General features: G+C 47.5%; 2 protein-coding genes across 2 annotated transcripts in view; one reads left to right on the top strand and one right to left on the bottom strand.

The window, feature by feature from the left end:
* LOC126540824 (2-Hydroxyacid oxidase 1-like) overlaps nucleotides 1–18,691 on the bottom strand; it is a 200,737-nt gene that overhangs the window by 171,420 nt on the left and 10,626 nt on the right. The window contains exon 2 of the mRNA XM_055075969.2: nucleotides 711–876. Coding sequence (XP_054931944.2) covers nucleotides 711–876 — 166 coding nt within the window. The remainder of the gene's footprint in view (nucleotides 1–710; nucleotides 877–18,691) is intronic.
* LOC129387211 (uncharacterized) lies at nucleotides 5,574–7,724 on the top strand. The gene is made up of 2 exons (XM_055075971.2): nucleotides 5,574–5,808; nucleotides 5,987–7,724. Exons 1-2 carry the CDS (start codon nucleotides 5,656–5,658, stop codon nucleotides 6,779–6,781), a joined length of 948 nt encoding a protein of 315 aa, XP_054931946.2. The 5' UTR covers nucleotides 5,574–5,655; the 3' UTR covers nucleotides 6,782–7,724.

Below are 18,691 nucleotides of genomic sequence, written 5' to 3'. Positions count from 1 at the left end.
AAACGTTGAATGGCCCTCCTGTTTATGTCGCCTTGCACGCACTCCAAATTGTGCGCCCTCGCAGGAGATTAGGAAAAAAGATCACATACGGGAAAGAGCAGGCGAAGTAGTTTGTTGCCTGTGTAACTCGGGATGTGTTACAAAATCCCGGTAACAAATCTCGGAATTGTGTTACAAATTCCGGAATTCTTAGTTTGCGCGTGCAAGATATTTTCCGCAGTCATGACTCATGACCTGACTCCCTGAGTATATAGGCTTAAAATAGAAAGTTGGTGACATGTAGCCTATCGGTGCTATTATCCTCTTCCGCAGATCGCAAGTGTGTCTAAAGTGCAAAAATGAGTCTGCAATTCTTAGCTATAGCTACTTACTTATCTATTACTTTCCTGAAGTGCCTACCATACAATAGTTGCTACCAACTACGAGAACAAGACCAAGCCAATTAGGCGCCATAGCTACTTAATGGGCACAAAGAAAAGGATATTGAAGGAAATTTCCCAAGACGCTATAAATCACCGGGAAAGTGTGGGCGATATTGTGCCATAGGCTGACACGTGGCATTTTCGGAAGAAATTGGCTGCCAGTGCAGTACCGAAGGACGTTATTAAAGCTTTTGTCTGGTAGCGAAAGGTACCGTGCAGATACTGCATGGTAACGTTAGTTGTAAGTAAGAGTCAATATTCGGCCAACACAACTACTTTGAAACTGACCTCTTGAAGGCTTCTACGTTTTCTCGCAGTGTCTGCTCCTGGTCAGCACCACTCTCGTAGTAGTCACGCACCGTCTTGTTGAGCTTGGGCAGACCAAAGCGTCTCAGGTCATCCACAGTGATTATGGTCTCGTTATCGCATTTTGCATCGCCTGCAGCACATTGGTCTGTAAGAAAAAGTAAATAGCTGCTTTATCTTGGAGCAAATTCCTTACAAACATAGATGACAAAGGCTGAGTGCCGCTGTTGCCAACGCGAAATTAATTTCGTCGTACGTGGGGGAGGGAGCAGAAAGGTGAGAGCAGGAATATAAATAGCCCTCCATAGAAAACAAAACACACAGATGAGGCAACGAAGTACCGTAATGTGTGGGTGCACTCACAATTAAGCTTTATTTTAAAAATGCTTTAGAACATTGCTTATCGCGACAAATAAGCTATAAAAAGCATTTTCCTGCGTAATATAAACCCTACCACCTTCTGCAATGGGCTTCGAGTTGCAGCTGTAAGACTGGCTGACACATGTGGCATGCGTGGATGATTTCTGCTGTTTCTTGAGCAATATATTTTGACGATATTAAGGTTTCATGGAATAGCGATAACCGACTACACTAGGAAAACGCGCTTTCATTTCAGTGATGGGTATTATGTTGCAGCGATCTTCTGTGCTGGAAAGGAGAACTACGTTACAATATTTCACATTGTATTAATCACTATGCCAGACAGTGTCAGCTGGATGTACGGTACAACATCTGAGATGTCATTGCCTATGTGCAATTCTGGGCCACGAATAATACTAAATTTAAGCATAGCATTTTCATGTTACCGAGGAAAAGGAACGCAATGCTTTGCACAGCAAGGTTGATAAGCTGCAAATTGCAAAGTCCGCGACAGCATTATCGCACCCCGTTCGCACCGCCTACTCAAACGCGCTACGCCAGCCAAACGTCGCGATCGGCAGACATAGCCGGGCCCCGACGCGCCATGAAGGCCGACGCGGTCATGGGGCGAGTGGCGCGCCACGTGTCGGGGCAGCGCCGTACATTGCGAGGAGGGGGTCTTCTGTGTTTGCCGCAAGATGGCTCTGCGTGTGCGCAGAGCGTAGAAGAAATTTAGCGGAAACGTACTTCGCAACTCGTGAAACTGCGACTTCTGTAAGTTACATGGTCATAATTACCGATATACACCGCAGTACAACTTTCTACGGCACGTTTCTAAGGCAACACCGCATTCACTAGAGGCGATTTTGTCCCGTTTTGAAGGAACGAACTCGTGGCTGTGTGGTAGCGTCTCCGTCTCACACTCCGGAGACCCTGGTTCGATTCCCACCATCTTGCAAGATGTTTTCTATTTATGAAGTGCCTTCTGGGATTTATCGCTCATGGCCAACGCCGCCGACACCGGCTTTTCTGCGACACGAGCTCCTTAACGCTGTCGCGTTAAAACAGATCTTTACCAACCACGGACGCCGACACGAAGGGCGCACATTCCGATTACAGCGGGATTCTCTCATCAACGAGTCCTACCACGCGCGCGGGTCTCGGTAGGTGCGAGCACTTTTTGACGCGATAGCGTTAAGGAGCTCGTGTTGCAGAAAAGCCGGTGTCGTCGGCGTCGGCGGCGTTGGCCGTGAGCGATAAAGCCCGGGTGGCACTTCATGAATAAAAAAAATGGCTGTGGCTGAGCCAAGGATGCGAAGCATACTAGTCTTTATTTCAGTTGTTGAACCACTGTTTAGCCTGGTGAACTGCTGTTGCTTGGCTATATTTGGTTCGGCTAGACGAAGAAACAACTCATGCGTTACTCTGCTTCGCCTGCAATAGTGGAACGCGACAGCGTTCCCGTCGACCCGCCAAGGGGTGTAAGACAATAGGCTACGGCGCAGCGACTACGCGCCCCGCATTGGACGCGGTGAGCGTCGAGCAACGCAGCGTTCGGCGCGGCAACGAAATGTGCGCCCGAGCAAGCGACGCACGCCTGAGCCTTAGAAACAGCTCGTTTCTAAGGCAACACCGCATTCACTAGAGGCGCTTTTGTACCGCTTTGAAGCATCGTACTCGTGGCTCTTTTGTCTCTAAACCAAAAGAGCAACTTGAAGAGCAACGCTATATGGGAGCCCTGGTGAGGGCAAGGGCTGAAGACACAGCTGCAGGTGAAGCGCCTTCGAAACGAGCGCTAGGGTTAGAAAAAGCACGCGCTGAAAGGAACCACATAGACGGAATAGAATGGCGCGGGATCTTATCAACAGACACAGACGAAATCAAAGCAGCTTTTCATGAGCATTACCAGGCGCTATTCTCGCACCACAAAGTAGACGCTACCACATTTGGGAATGAGTTCTTGCGTGCTATACCCCGACTGGACGACGAAAGAAAACAAAGATTGGAACTAGAGATAACAGAATCCGAAGTTGAACAGGCCATAGACAACTTAAACCCCGGAAAATCGCCTGGGCCAGACGGCTTTAGCGCCGGTTTTTATAAAGAATTTAAGCACGAAATTAGCCCTGTATTGAATGTAATCTTTAACGAAGCGTACAAATGGAAAACATTGCCTCCTTCTTATGGGTTGTCACACACAGTACTCATTCCTAAAACTGATGATGCAGTGAAATTAAGATCTGTTACGGCGTATCGTCCCATAGCACTCACCAATATCGAGTATAAAATCTTTATGAAGATATTGGCACGAAGATTGCAGTCAGTGATACAGGACATCGTGGGGGCCTCACCAGACATGTGGGATTAAAGGCCGGACTATTGTTACTAATATTCACAAAGCGCGCAGTGTACTTGAGTGCTGTGATGATTGTAATAGTCGGATTGCCATCTTACAGATTGACCTCGAGAAGGCTTTTGATTGCGTCGCTCATGAAATCTTGTTTGCCGTTTTAGACTATGCCAATCTAGGATCTGTAATATGCGAGGGGGTCGCCCTGGCGTACCATAACTGCACGACCAGATTGATCGTGAATAAGAGTTTGGGGGCTCCCATTAGGCTGCAGCGTTCTGTGCGTCAGGGCTGCCCCCTCAGCCCTCTGTTGTTTTGTATCTACATTGAAACCCTGTGTATGAGATTGATTGAAAACAATAGAATTACAGGATTTAAGCTTCAAGCAGTTGAAGTGAAGCTGCTGGCTTATGCAGATGATGTCGCTGTTTTTGCGGAGGATCAGGTGAGCATAATTGACGCTGTCAAATGTGTCCGTAAATTTAGCCATGTCACTGGTAGTGGAGTTAACTGGTCGAAGTGCCTCGGGCTCTGGCATGGATCGTGGCCAACGAAGCCAGATCATTTTGCCAACGTGCATTGGGTGACGACCCCAGGCAAGTACTTGGGCGTCCCGCTAGATGCCTATCGCGATAGCGAGCAGTACTGGAAAGGGCAGGTCAAAGACACACGGGAGAGTGCTGAGAAGTGGAAAGGCACTAATCTCTCTATTTTCGCCAGAGCGACCGTTTGTAACCTTTTCTTTATCAGCAAGCTTTGGTACGTAATGCAAGTATTGCACTGTTCACGGTCAAATGTTCAGAAGCTACACAGGATTTTCGCCGTCTTTGTTTGGGCGTCGGAATGGGAGCGCTGCAGCCGGACCAACTTGTTCCGGCGGGTAAAAGACGGGGGGCTGGGATTGGGCCATCTCTTTGTACGGCAGTTGGTAAACCGGTTCTTGTTCTTTAGGGACGCAACCGACCCTTTCTTGCGCACGGTATGTCAAATGAGGCTGAGTAGACGGCTGCCAGAGTATGTGGTTTCAACCAAAGAGTTTTCGGGAGGCATTCGAGGGTTTTACAAAGAAGTGGTATCGAGTGTCCGATTTCTTTCAGTGCGCTTCTCGAATGATTACCTGTCCGGTGTGAACAAAAAGAAACTGTATTGTGCTTTGTGCGACGTTCTTTTCCCAGTGCCATTGTACAGGTCCTTGTACGGTGGAGGCCCAAGCAGCGATGTTTTAAAGAGAGTAAAGAAAATGCAGGTCCCGCCAGGAACCAAAACCTTCTTTTTCAAATTACACACGGGAACGTTACCAGTTAAGAAGTTTTTGGAGAGAAAAGGGGTATATTTACCGTGGGGAACGCACTGTTTAATTTGCAAGCAGCCAGAGACAATAGATCATGTTTTCTTAAACTGTTGGAAGGCGTGTTCTTCTGGGATGTTTTGCAGAGGACACTAAAGAAAGAATTTCCATTGGACCCATATGGCATCCGCTACTTAAGCATAGATAATGAGGATGGGGTGCCTTTTGATTTAATTATGCTCTTGGGCCTCCATTGTATTTGGCGCGCGAGAATGGCAGGATACCATGTCGATAAAGATGCGCAGCCTGCACGTATGTATTTCAGGGAAAACATGCACTGGTTTGTCGCTATCCATAAAGCGGCAGCGGAGCCACCGGAGTGGCTCCCAAGAGTAGAACCGTTGGTAGCATTGCGCGAATTTTGATTAGTCCGAGCCAGCACAATGCTTTGTAATATGTCCACATAGAGAAAATGTATATTCTACTTTTGTATTTGTTTTGGTGAGCGTTGCCTCTTGTGAAACTATGTACCAAAGCCAGGCAATAAAGAAAAAGAAAAAGTACTCGTGGCTCAGTGGTAGCGTCTCCGTCTCACACTCCGGAGACCCTGGTTCGATTCCCACCCAGCCCGTCTTGCAAGAATCTTGCAAGAGTTGAGCCAAAGCCACCTAGAAAAATATGTAAGGCCTCCGCATCACCTCCTCTCCCCTGTCAATACGTCACGAGAGTCGGATGGTAGCGGTGGATGGGGGAGCGCTGCGTTTCTAGAACGCGGCGCGCGTTCTGAAAACAAATTTTCTCCGTGGCTACAACGCTAGAGCGGCAACGCGTGGAGCATTTCCTTGGTGGCTTTGGTGGGGCATGCTGCACCGTAAACGCGATTGCTTTTCTTCGATTGTGCGTAGTTCGTCGTACACGGAAGCGCAACGATGCCTGGCTGTTGTTGCGCACCAAACTGCAAGTCCAATTATGACGGAGGACAAAGTGTCCGAGTGCACAAGTTCCCATCTGACCGAGCCGCTCGGGAAGCATGGACGAGAGCAGTTCCTCGGAAGGACTTCTCGCCAACGAAGTACACAGTGGTAAGTATTTCTTCTCTCAATTGTTATTCTGGGTTTCCAGACGAATAGGTTTCGTCAGCATAGTGCGCAATGCATTCGTGCACAATAGATGGGTCTCTGCACCTGTCGACGCGCTTGTAAATTCAACATTTTCGTCGAGCTTCATACCTGTAACGGCTTGTTTTTTTTTTTATTTCAGCTCTGTGAAAAGCATTTTTTGCCATCGGATTACTTGAAGACGACATCTTACACGGACGTCCAGACAGGAAAAGTGGTCGAAGTTGCCATGAAAAACATCCGTCTGAAGAAAATTGCAGTTCCGAGCTTGTTTCCCAATTGCCCTGCCTATTTATCGCGTCCGCAAGTGTGCGTTCGAGAAGCGCCGGCTGCCAAAAGAGCGCGCTTGGAAGCCACATATTTGCAAAAAGCAATAATGCTTTCTCAGCAAACCCAAGCAGAAGAGGACGCCAAAAATCTGGTTGGTAGCTTTGCGGACTTGCTCAAGGCCTTGCCAAGCTTTCAGTGTTCGGACTTCTGGACAGTTTTGAACAAGGGCTCCAAGGTTTTCTTTTTGGACTTGTCACTTCAATCTGCTCCTGCAGTCCGCACTTCGGTGATCGTGTCCACAGACCTGCGCGTCGAAGTATTTTTTGGTGAAACGGGTGTGAGGAAGTGTGGTGATGTTTTAGTTCCTGAAAAGCTGTGCGACTTGAGAGATTTGAAAAGTGTGTTACACATGATCGAACTGACACGTAAGGATATCAGCACTGAGCGTTCTGAAAAGTCCCGTCATCTACTGACATTCGTTTCGACATTGCTAGAGCAAGTAAGTGGAAAACATTTCGCATGCGAGTTGCAAGAATGGCATTTGGAAGTGCTTAAATTCTTGAAGAGTCAAGTTGATCTTGTTTTGAATGATGCTGGCCGATATCCGCCCGATTTATTGGTTTTTGCTAGCATGCATGAGGTTCACAATTTCACCTCATGCATATAGATTCCTGAGAAGTTCGATGAAGCTTAAGATGCCGCATCCTGATACGATCAGAAGACTGTGTTCATCGTACGATGTACGCCCTGAAACGGAGCAGCAAGAATCTAGCTTTCTTTCCTATGCAAAGCGTATTGTAAGCACATATAAAGAGCATGAAAAGACTGTAACGTTAATGATTGATGAGATTCACCTTCAATCATTTTTTGATTACAAGGCTGGGTTGGTTACTGGTGCTGCGGTAAATTCATCGACTGCAGCAAAAACTGCCCACGTATTTATGATACAGAGCCTGCTTGCTTCAAACAAGGATGTTGTACACATCCTTCCTTTGGCACAAATCGATGCTAAGGCGCTGCACGACTTCCTTCGGAAGATTGTTCTTGATCTAGAGGCATCTGGTTTTAGAATAATCGCAGTGATCTCGAACGATAACTCCATAAACAGAAAAGCCATGTCCTACTTCGCTAAGCCGGCAAGTGTCAGCATTGTTTACCAGCATCCTGCTGACCCATCACGACCTCTGTTTTTTGTGGTGGACCCAGTTCACATACTAAAGTGTATAAGAAATAACTGGCTGAATCAAAGAAACATTGGCAAATGCATGTACTTTCCTGAACCGAAGAGTGATGAGGCTGAACCAAAGATACTTACAGCATCTTTCAAGGTGTTATGCCAGCTGCACGAAGCTGAAAAGCATGAGCTCTTGAAGCTAGCACCAACGCTCACTTTGAAGGCACTGAACCCCTCAAACATGGAACGGCAGAACGTTAAACTGGCCTTACAGATTTTTAACTCATCTACTGTTGCTGCTCTCAGTGTTGCAACGTTCCAGCATGCAAAGGAAACCTCTCAATATGTCGACACCATTTTGACTTGGTGGAACATTGTTAACGTCAAGACGCCAAGAAAAGGACAGCGGTTGCGAGATCAATTGCAAGGTCCAATAGTCTCATCGTCATGTCCTCAACTAGAATTCTTAGAGAGAATGGTTCAATGGCTTGATCACTGGAGAAGCCTCGAACATGACAATGGCCGCTTGACACGTGAAACGCACATAGCTAGCTTTCAGCCACACTACTCATGCCTTGCACGAACTTGCCATATACTGTCTCAAAGAACTTCATTTCGAGTATGCTCTTTTGGGCAAATTTCAAACTGATAGCTTAGAGGATCGCTTTGGAAAGTACCGGCAATTGTCTGGTGCCAATTACCACGTGTCTATAAGGCAGATATATGAATCCGAAAACAAATTGCGTTTGCAGAAGGTTCTGGACCTGCCAGATTTGGACATTCTACTACCACCGAGCGCGAACACGTTGGAGACAAGTGTACATTCAGGAAACGGCCAGTTTCAAGTCACTGTGACCGACTCCGATATTCAGAAAAAAACGTCAAGGCTACCGGTACTAACCTATGTTGCCGGCTATTGTGCCCATGCAGCTCTAGCTGACATGCGCATCTTGCAGTGAAAGCCTTGTGATGCAAGACGTCGATCTAGATGACCCTGAGAATGCATTAATCACGAAGATGACAAGGGGTGGCCTGAAGTTTCCACGAGCAGTTGTAGTTAATGCTGTACACTTTACTGAAATTATATTGGACAAGCTCTGGACACCAGAATATGCCGTACGATTTTTCAGCCTTCCTAGGCAGAAAGATACTCTTGTCGGCCTTGTGTTCGCTACCCTTCATGACTTTGATTGATGTCGATGTGTGTGATTTCGGTCATCCTGCACAGGAGGCAATGGGGCATGTTGTAAGTGCTGCAGCGAATACACTGCTGAACAACTAGTGCCGCACTGAAAACGACAAATTACGCAACACCAAGAACGACCGAAAATTGCAGACCTTGAAGGCCTGAGATGTTTCTCATTATTTATTTTTTATTCATGAAGCTCTGTTTTGTTGTACATATACGTATGTTTGTGTTGACAGAACCCTTGTAAAAAGAAACCTGTGGCGTAGCTAGGACTTATTTGCCTACATTATCAAAATTTAAACCCTGCATTTTGGCCAATTCAAATGTTATTTGAGTGCAGTGTGCTACCTGTTTATGATTCGAACTCTCCATGCTACCGCAATCCATTAATTGCATGTTTTCCTTTAGGACTGAGAGTAGGCCTCTCGTTTTTTACTTACTTTTCCCCATTATCTCAGTATTTTATGAAGACCAATAAGGCCTGCAAACAAGACGGGTGGAAATAACATAACCACAAGAAATGGTACAACAAAGACGCAAGCTTATTCTATTTGAGAATTAGTTGTGCGTGACCCTATAATAATAAAATTTTAACAATAAAATGAACCTCGATATTCGTGTGTCCAGCGAGGACTGTTTTACGCAATGCAAGAGTGAGAATGATAATTGTATATGGAAGATTTAAAATGTTTGTTTCTGAATGCAGTGCTTATCATTTGTGAATAAAGTATATTCTGTGTCTTCAATATGCAGTTTTCCTCTTTCTTTCTTTCCGTCTAAGGTTAAAGTGACTAAGCAGCATGCAGTTTGCTTGTCTTAGTCCCGACCAAACATCCCAAGCACAATAAGGCCGGTCGTGTTGCGATAGACGCAAAAAAAAAATGTCGCCATTCAAGCAGTCTAAGGAAGGTATGAAATAATGTTGCTTTCTATGGTGGTGTTGACTGCAGTGAACCAGCGGCTCCCCCTTATTTTTTGCGTCAGCTATACGTGTCTTGCTTTGGAAACGAAGCATCTGGATTTATAGGTTGCTGTCACTTTAAGGACAGCACTAATTTTCTCATGCCATAGTATCCGCGACGCGCAAAGAGACACACTGCAAGCACAACGAACCTAGGCGCGTAGACGCCGACGGCGTCGACTGTCCGGCCCATCCGACTAGCGTGACGTCACACCGGCGTGCGGAGGCCTTACATTTTTTTCTGGGTGGCTTTGGTTGAGCCCGGCTTGCAGCTGTTGTGACGTCATGTGCCCTAGCGGGAGGAGCGGGAGTTAGGCCGCAGTACAATCTGTGCGACCGCAGGCGAGCGCACGAGCTGAGACCCCGCTATGTAGCTACGCGGCCGCAAGCGAGCGCACGAGTTGAGCCTGTTATGACGGCAGCTGTTATGACGTCATATGGTAGCTACGCGGCCGCGCGCGGCGCAGCAAGGAAGAGCGTGGTTGTGCGGCTAGTATGCTTCGCATAAAAGAACTTGCGAGATGGGCTGGGTGGGAATCGAACCAGGGTCTCCGGAGTGTGAGACGGAGACGCTACCACTCAGCCACGAGTTCGATGCTTCAAAGCGGTACAAATGCTCCTCTAGTAAATGCGGTGTTGCCTTAGAAACGTGCCGTAGAAAGTTATGCTGCGGTGTATACCGGTATTTGTGAGCATGTAACTTACAGAAGTTGTAGTTACGCGAGCAGTGAAGTACGTTTCCGCTACATTTCTTCTGCGGCAAACACAGAAGACCCCCTCCTCGCAATTTGTGGCGCTGCCCCGACACGTGTAGCGCCACTCGCCCACTTCTCCCCTTCGGGCCGTGCGGTGACCGGTGGGAGGATGCCCCACTACCCTTGCGCGTAATGTTTTCTCGCTCTCTCCCCTTCCAACTTCACTCGCACCCTCGCGTTCTGGCGACGTGGCTCCTCTTTGCGCTCACAGCGCGATTCCTAGGTGCAGCGTCCGATGCGCGACGCCTCTGACCTGATCGCTGCGCCGTAGCGCGTCTGGTGGGAAAGCGTCCCCTGCGATGTGTGCCGATATACTTCTGAGGAGTCATGCGTCTGCGTGGTGCTCCCAAGCGAGATAGAGGACGATCCCATCGAGGCGTCAGCCCGGCTTTCCGTGCTGATCACGACGTTTGGCTCGCGTAGATAATTTCTCCCTCCGACACACCGGGTTCTTTGGTTCGTTCCGCTTACTCAGGCGCACGTTTCGTTGCGGTGCCGAACGCTGCGTTGCTCGGCGCTCACCGCGTGATTGGTGAGTGCAAAGTCCGATGCAGGGCGCCTCATAAGTGATCGCTGCGCCGTAGCGTAATGTCTTACACCCCTTGGCGGGTCGACGGGAACGCTGTCGCGTTCCACTCTTGAAGGCGAAGCTTAAGCGTCCGCCAATTTTTTGAGTCGCTTCCGGAGGTCAAGGCGCATAACTGAGATGGGTGCACCGGTGTCGACGAGGGTGGTTAATGGTAGGCCTTCAACTTCCACAGGGATTATGTTCTGATCTGACCGCAAGATAAGGAGAGGATTTTCAGGTCGGAGATCCAATGCAGCGTCGCCTCCGGGCGCTTCATTCTTTAGTTATCCAGGAGTGAGCGTACAAAAGGCTGCAGCAACGAAAAACGATGGGGCAGAGACGACCAGGATCGGCAATTGTTTGGTGATGGCGGACAGATCGAGCATCTGGTGGACGCAGAAGGGCTGTGGTTATGGTATGTTGGGTCATGTGGAGCATGAAATAGTGGGCCTTGGTTGGGATTGTGGCGGTAGTAAAACGCGGAGCGGGAAAACAAGGGTTGTCGATAACGGCAATAACAGGAAATGTGCCCCACGCCGCTTCAGTGGAAGCACATGGGCTTGTCGTCAGATGTTCGCCATTGGCCCAGATCTCCATATCGTCGAAAGGTGTGCGGAGGTCGAATAAGAGGACCAGTAGATCTAATCGAAGAGCGGGTTATGGAGCAAACGGATCGAATGCCTCCGTTTACCAGTTCTTCAGGGACAACTGCCTGGATGAGGCAAATCGCCGACTGCATATCCTCCTAAAGGCGTACGAAAGAAGCTGGCGACGCAGCGTCGATCTCACGCCGCACATTTCTGACAATGTTATTCATATTCGATGACTGAAGGGACGAATGACCATCTTCGCACGGCGACGTCGCGCCGGTGCTGGAAAGCCACACGAAGTGTCGGGCGATGCGATGACTCTTTGCGTCATCGAAACAAACGCCTGCACTCATGGATAATTTTTGTCAACCGTCGAGCATTCTATAAAACGAGCAAGTTAAGCGTATATTTGGCGATCCGTTTCAGAACGCGCCTCACTTTGTCAGCTTCGGGCATACTGGAATCGACGCGTAGGCAAACAGCTAGGACATCTAGGAAGTACGCAACATACGGCTCTGTAACTGTCTGAGCCCGACAAGATGGGTCCTTCGCAGCGGTGCACTTGCGACCAGTGAGCTTTCAAAGAGGCCTCGTACTTTTTGCTTATATAAGTATGAGCTGGTCAGCTCTTCATCTGCCTCATACCAGACGCGTGCTGTTCCCTGGAGGTAGAACCATACCATACCAGAGAGGGTACAAGAGTGGTGCGGTTGGGTGAGTACGACTGACTGTTGCGGCGAAAGCGGATGCTGACGGCGCAGGTGCGGACGCCATGCTTGACGCATAATCCTGGTCGTCTGTCAGCATGGTAGAAAAGCTGACGACACGCCGCCTTCGGAGTTCCGTCTTGTGCAGAACACAACACCTCCACCAAAAATGAAAAGGGCCGAGATGTAAGGTTAAATGAGACCGTGCTTATTATTAAGAAAATATCGTCGATGCAACCAGTATAGCGGAACGTTAGCCTCGCTCCGCTGCGTCGTGATCGTCGTGTTCGTGATCGTCCTCTTTATCGCTCACGAGCCCGAGTGGCGAACTTCTTGAACACCGCCGGTGCTGGGGCGCGGCAGCTTCCCCTCATAGAAAAAGACATTCAACAAGAGCGGACAATCAAGTAGAGCCCAGCGGCCGAATTGACTGTAGGGCACCAAGCGGATGGGGTTAACTCCTTCCGGTTTCGGTTTTGCGCGCGGGGGTTTTGAACGCTAGCTGGCACGCGCTGCGCTACTCGGTGCCTTTTCTTCTGCTGCTGCTCAATCGGCTCAATCGCGCGCGGTTTCGTTTATTCAAATGATTGCGAACGATCTTTTCAGGCCTCCATAGAATCTGTGCCACGTGCTATTTCATAAAGTAGACGCAAAATGCCTTCTAAATGAGGTAATGTTTATTTCGCTCAATATAATTGCTCGTTCCGGGCTTTTTGTGTGATCATCCAACGTTGTGGCACCATGTGCGCAGCAGTAGTTCCCGTACGAAGCTCCACAGGACGGCATCACCTTAAAAAAAGTAAATTAAATGCATGTGTCATTTTGGTATTTAGCCCTTTAGAAATACTGTGTGTAGAAGGGAAACTTGCGAAAGTGGTGAATGGCTGACACTACAAACAAAAGCAATTCGCATTCACATACATGGCGTCAAAAATACCCGGCTTATTCCGAGCAGTACTACAAATTATAAACATCTGACCTATGTTAGGGTTGGCGTCTGGCACCAGGTGTTGAAGGGAATTTCAGCCGACCATCTCTCACCCTGCATCGTCGAAATGAGGCGTGACTTCGCCTGCTATTGTTGGCATCCCGCACCTCGTGCACAAAGAACTTTCTCTCACCAGACCTTCTTCCACCAGGCCTCGTCGAAACGAAGCGTGATTTCCTAATTCGCCATGACTATTTCGAGTGTCTGCCTGTCTGCCGGAAGCCCCGCAGTGTACATGCCTCTTTTGTATGTGTGTGTGTGTGTGTGTGTGTGTGTGCGAGTTTAGATAGGTCCTTTCCTCGAATTGGACCTAGAGGACAACTTCCACGAACCCGCAACGCGCAGAAGAGACGGACAGGCGTCTACAATTCCAGGAGGCGCGACGACCTCCACTTTGCAGCAGGCTCGGTATAACCAGAGGAGGAGGGCCCTCTTTCTGTGCCGATCACGTGACGTCAACGGAAGCAAGATCCCGCCCACGATTGTAGAGAGCCTATTTAAGGGGCTCCGAAATGTACTTTTGGACACTTGATGCTTTTCTCATTTTCGTTCATCTACGTTTGAATAAACCGCGCAAGTTTCGCACTAGAAATCGTCTCGCCCTTCCTTGGTCGCCATGGTCTACCGGATGCCTGCAGCCTTCCGACAACGCCACGCAACCCAATAAGTAACGTCGGTCGAGCTTCAATAGGCAGGCGTCGCTACAACTCGGGAGCAGTACGATACGCTGCCCTGGAGTACGCAACACCTCCAAGCATTCCCCCATGCCCGGACATAATTTCCTACACTTTAACAGCACAATTGCATGCGCGACTGCGCGTTTCTTAAACAACTTGTCCTCAGCCGACGCGATAGTACGCTACATACCCATAGGTGGCCATAACAGAGGCTCTCAGTCAGACTATGCTAGACGCTCGCAGAATGCCTTCTACTCGCACTCAAGATAAATGCGCGGGTGCAAAGCCCGTTTTTAGTCGTTCAGGAGATAATTTTCGAGTTCTTGGTTTTTGAGCTCCTCGGCGTTAACTTTTGCGCGTTTGCCTTCGCGAGCAACACGCTCCAGTGTTACCACTCTTGGGAATCGCTCGTCGCATCTTCAACGAGCGTGAATATTAAAAGAAGGTATATGTTGCGGGGCCATAGAAAGCCTCACGAACTTGTCTCACTAAGATTCGGTACACGCCAAAGTAACTGTTACCTCGGCCCGCTTGTTTTTTGCTGTGTCACAACCACAGGCGCGGAGAGCGTGCCCCAAAGGTATCCCAATATGTAACCAAATACAATAAATTTGGGGATTAGAGAATGCGTGACGAACTTGTCCCAGTATGATTCAGTACACGCGAAACTAACTGCGGCACACAGCCGAGCTACTTTTCCCTAACTGCGTGACAACGCCGGGCGTGGCGAGCGTGCCCAAAAGCTGCCTAAATAAGTTATAATAATGTTTGTACTCATAGGAACATCTCCCAGTATGAGTCATTAACTGAGATTAACTACGCCAGGGCGGCCGAGCTGTTTTTCGCTAACTGCGTGACAAGTCTAAGTTCCGTGCCGTAAAAGCCAAAACTGCTTGAAATGAGTCGCAGACTGTGAAACAAAATATCTCACCTTGCCATAGTCCAATGCATTGCGGCCGTGTCGAAGTGCAGAAGAAACGCAAGGATACGCCGGGCGCCCAACAAACACGCTACATCCAAATGAGACGGGTCGCCGAGCAGGCGAGATTCACATGCGCAGACGGCCTCGCTCGCTTCGGTGGCATCTCTGGCGAATGGCGCACAGGGTTGCCAGGTGGTCCCAACAGAAAATAGCCAAATGATCTCAAAATGTAGCCCTAAAATAGCCAGACCAAAATTTTCCGAGAGTGAAAAGTAGCCAAAGACATAACCAAAACGCTTTATGATGTTCTGCAGGTGTTTTGAAGATGGCGTAGATGGTTTCTCAATATGGCCGCATAGTTTTTCAGCTATAATATTACTTCCGCCGCATGCAAGCAGTACAACACTGGCCTCAAGATCTTTGCAAAAAATTCTAGTGAAGTGAGAGCTGCCACTCAGACGTGGACTAAGGCACCACTTATTGTTACAATGAACCGAAAAATTTATTTTCTTATTTTCTCATGACATTATCTGTATTTACTGAGCCACGTTCTAACTTTAGTTCACGCCTCGCTTTACCCGAAGAATTTTCTATAAGAGTTGGACAAAATATTGTCAGCTCCGAATTCGAGGATCAGATTCGTCTCGTCACGATCGAGTGCCCAAGAGGCGGCCCCAACTCAGGGCATTAAAATAGGGATGCCTTTCCTATAGGCTTGATTTATAAAATAAACATGTTATTGCTCTCTCTCTCTGTCTTTCTCTTTCAATTCGCTTGAAAGCAGCTCAACGCTGAGTTAGCAAACGCTGCTGCTTAGAGGCACACTAGACTCTGGCAAAAACTTTAAACCTTCTCGCATTTTCCTCGCGCGAAGAAGCAGCAGTTGTGACTGCAATTCACCTTGGAGTGGGAACAAACAGAGCGACCTGTTCGCCCACAACAGAATAGGTGAACTAAAGTTTATGGTTTTAATTGCCACCTGGATAACGGCGCTGGCAATCATCCAGGTGGTATTAGTATCTAAAGGAGTTGAACTGCGCAATATTTAAACTAGGATTCACTGGCAAGATTCGAGCAATCTGAAAGCGTGTACGTAAGATTCTGTGAATGCAGACACGAATGCGTGTGCTGCCAAATTTTCGAAGGGGGCTGTGTGCTTTACTTTGAGTGTGGTTTCAGAAAATAAAGAAATGTAGTTCCACTTGGAAACACGGAAAATAAATTCGAAGAGTCGCGCAGGGCTGTCATAAAGTTAAGTACATCTTAAACCCCTTTGCCTGACAAATTAAAGCACTATGCACCAGAATAAGAAGTTGGTAGAACACTATATATATCTATCCAAACTGGCAATATCTGTTCGCCCAATCACCACTGCGATGTGGCAAAAAAATATGGACGTAACAGTACCACAAACCCATATTATGCATATCGAACGTACTTCTTTTTTTTTTTCATCATAGCTCGAAAATACGCGTGAGCAAAGTACAATGTAATTAATCAATAGTAAGACAAACAAAGAGGAAGTACAGAGGTCATAAAGTACGTGCGTATAAAAGTTAGCTGTAATTGCAATTACTCGTACGGGCGCAATTTCAAGAAAGCAATTGGCGCACGAGTACGGTATAAAAATCGACGAGTTATCATCCTGACGTTGGCAAAGCAATCACTCACGGATCTTTGTTGCCCAATTGCCTTGCCATCGTGGCTGTGGAGGAACATTCTTTTCATATTAATGCAGAGCTTATAATTGTAATAATACGCAACGTTCAAAAAGTACCATGACACAATCGGAACTTTCACGTAATACAAAGGTGCTTGAGTGAAACAAAGAATGAAAAAAAAAAAACATTGCGCATAGTCCCAGCTGATACTTCTCACGTTGGGGATTTACACAAATGGATTAGCTGTACAATCTAACCCCATTTGAGTTAACTCCCCTCTGCAACTCGGACCACATAGAACTAGTGTTCTATGTTGATCTGGCTCAAAATCCTTTCAGCAGTCCCTACGCTCTGCCGGACCAAACTTAACGCAGTGTCTCATTCGAAATGCGGGTTCTCAGATCATTCTTTTTCAACGAAACCTGGCAGAACAACACGCTTTCGACAGCTGCGTTCGAAAGAGGCAGCGCAAGTAGGAACGAAGCAAGCTCAGACAGCAGGCGGAACATCGGATTTCCGGCACTGCTTTTTCCACTCCTGATGCTAGCCCATAACTTGCCGATGCTTGGTGATAGTGGAGCAGAATATTTCATTTTGATCGACAGTCGAGACTACTGTGCTTCGAGGAGCTTGTACAGTGCACGTAACTCTTGTGTATAGAGAGCGTGAACGACGGCTGCCGGGGCGCTCCGGAGACAGCCAGCGGCATAAAACGGTAGTGACTGGGCCCGAGATTAGTTGCAGCGGCCGCTGCGTGCCTAAAGACCCCTTATCTCGAGCCCAGCAGCTACGGTTAGACGTCGCTGGCTGCCTCCGGAGCGCCCCGGTGGCCGTCGTTCACGCGCTCTATGCAAAAGAGTTACGTGCACTGTACATCAAGAATCAAGCCATCATGTTTTTCGTAAAACGCGACTTGCGGATATTTTGGTAAAGTTGCTGGGTAAATAACGTGATTTGCGGGAAAACCAAGCAAAATTACAGGGTCTCTTATGATCCCTCTTAAGAAGTGAACGGCGAAAGCCTACTCTTCCTTTTCTTATCATCCGCCTCTTCCTCTCTGCCTCTTCTCTTTCGCTTCTTTCTTTTAGTCATTACTGCGCACTACTAAGCATGTTTAGTCATTTGTGATCAACTGTGGTCATTTGATAGCATCGTTAGACATGTTGGTCATACTATAGTCAATAATAGTCAATACAAATCATTTCACTCATTATTAGTCATTACTGGATATTCCTAAGCATTTTTAGTCATTACTCATGAATTGTATCGTTACAAGTTGTCGTTAGACATATTGGACATTTTATAGTCATTACTAGTCATTACAAGTCATTCCTGTCATTATCAGTCATTACTGCTAAAGAGTCATTTCAGTTATTGCTAGTTATTACTAGGCATTTTTAGTCATTTCTAATCAATTGTAGTCGTTACAAGTTGTCGTTCGACATATTTGTCCTTTCAAAGTCATTTGTAGTCATTACATGTCTTTTCAGTCATTATTAGTGATTACTGGTCATCACTAAGCATCTTTGGTCATTTCTAATCAATTGTAGTTGTTACAAGTTGTTAGACATATTTGTCATTTCATAGGCATTACTAGTCATTTCAAGTAATTTCGGTTATTAGTAATTACTACTCATTACTAGACATTTCTAATCAATTGCGTTCAAGCCTAGAACCGCAAAGCCGGCTCTAGGCTTGTTCAAGTGTTTGTCGTGCCATTTTATTGTGAGTTTACAAATGCTATGCGCGCTCTGATATAAGGTGGATAAAGGCCACGTCTCTTCGCCACGTCTTGCTCACTGTGTTGAGCCTCTAGGCCCACGAACCTCCTATCACAATATTGTTATGGATGATTGATGTTTATTTACAGATGAAGACCGGACTAGATGAGAGGTCACCACGATGGCGCCACCGAAATGTTGCCTTGTCTGCTACTCAGTTCGTCGTCCTCCTCTTCTATCTACTCCTCTTCGCCGCGTCACAAACCCCCTTTCTCAGGCGAAGCCCACTGGGAGAGTCACTGCTCTTTGGCGGGGTAGTAGCTCTTAAGACGTGCAGCATGAGCAAGCTGGGTGTTCTTGGAACGCATATCTGTCAACAAAACCCGTGCAACCACGTAAGTTAGGTCGCTCAGGCGATATATAACAACGAATGGGCCCACATAATGTGAGAAGACGTTGCTGCACAAGCAATGCTTGCGTTGTGGGGTCCATAGCTGCACTATGTCACCTTTTTCAGAATAAATGGCTTGATGGCAACTATCGCACCGATCCTTCGAGTGGTTTTGCGATGCCAATATGCGGACGCGCGCATTTCAGGAGGCTTCCTCGGCGAGGCAAAGTGTCTTGGCGACGGAGTCCTCAGTGTCCAGAGAAAACGGAAGAA

The sequence above is a fragment of the Dermacentor andersoni genome, chromosome 2 (assembly GCF_023375885.2).
Source record: "Dermacentor andersoni chromosome 2, qqDerAnde1_hic_scaffold, whole genome shotgun sequence".
Lineage (NCBI taxonomy): Eukaryota > Metazoa > Arthropoda > Arachnida > Ixodida > Ixodidae > Dermacentor > Dermacentor andersoni.
This window is presented reverse-complemented; position numbering and strand designations above follow the sequence as displayed.

Coding starts and splice junctions, on each gene's coding strand:
- LOC129387211 (XM_055075971.2), top strand. CDS start 5,656: ATGCCTGGCTGTTGTTGCGCACCAAACTGCAAGTCCAATTATGACGGA. Junction 5,809..5,986: donor CGCCAACGAAGTACACAGTG/GTAAGTATTTCT, acceptor TTTTTATTTCAG/CTCTGTGAAAAGCATTTTTT.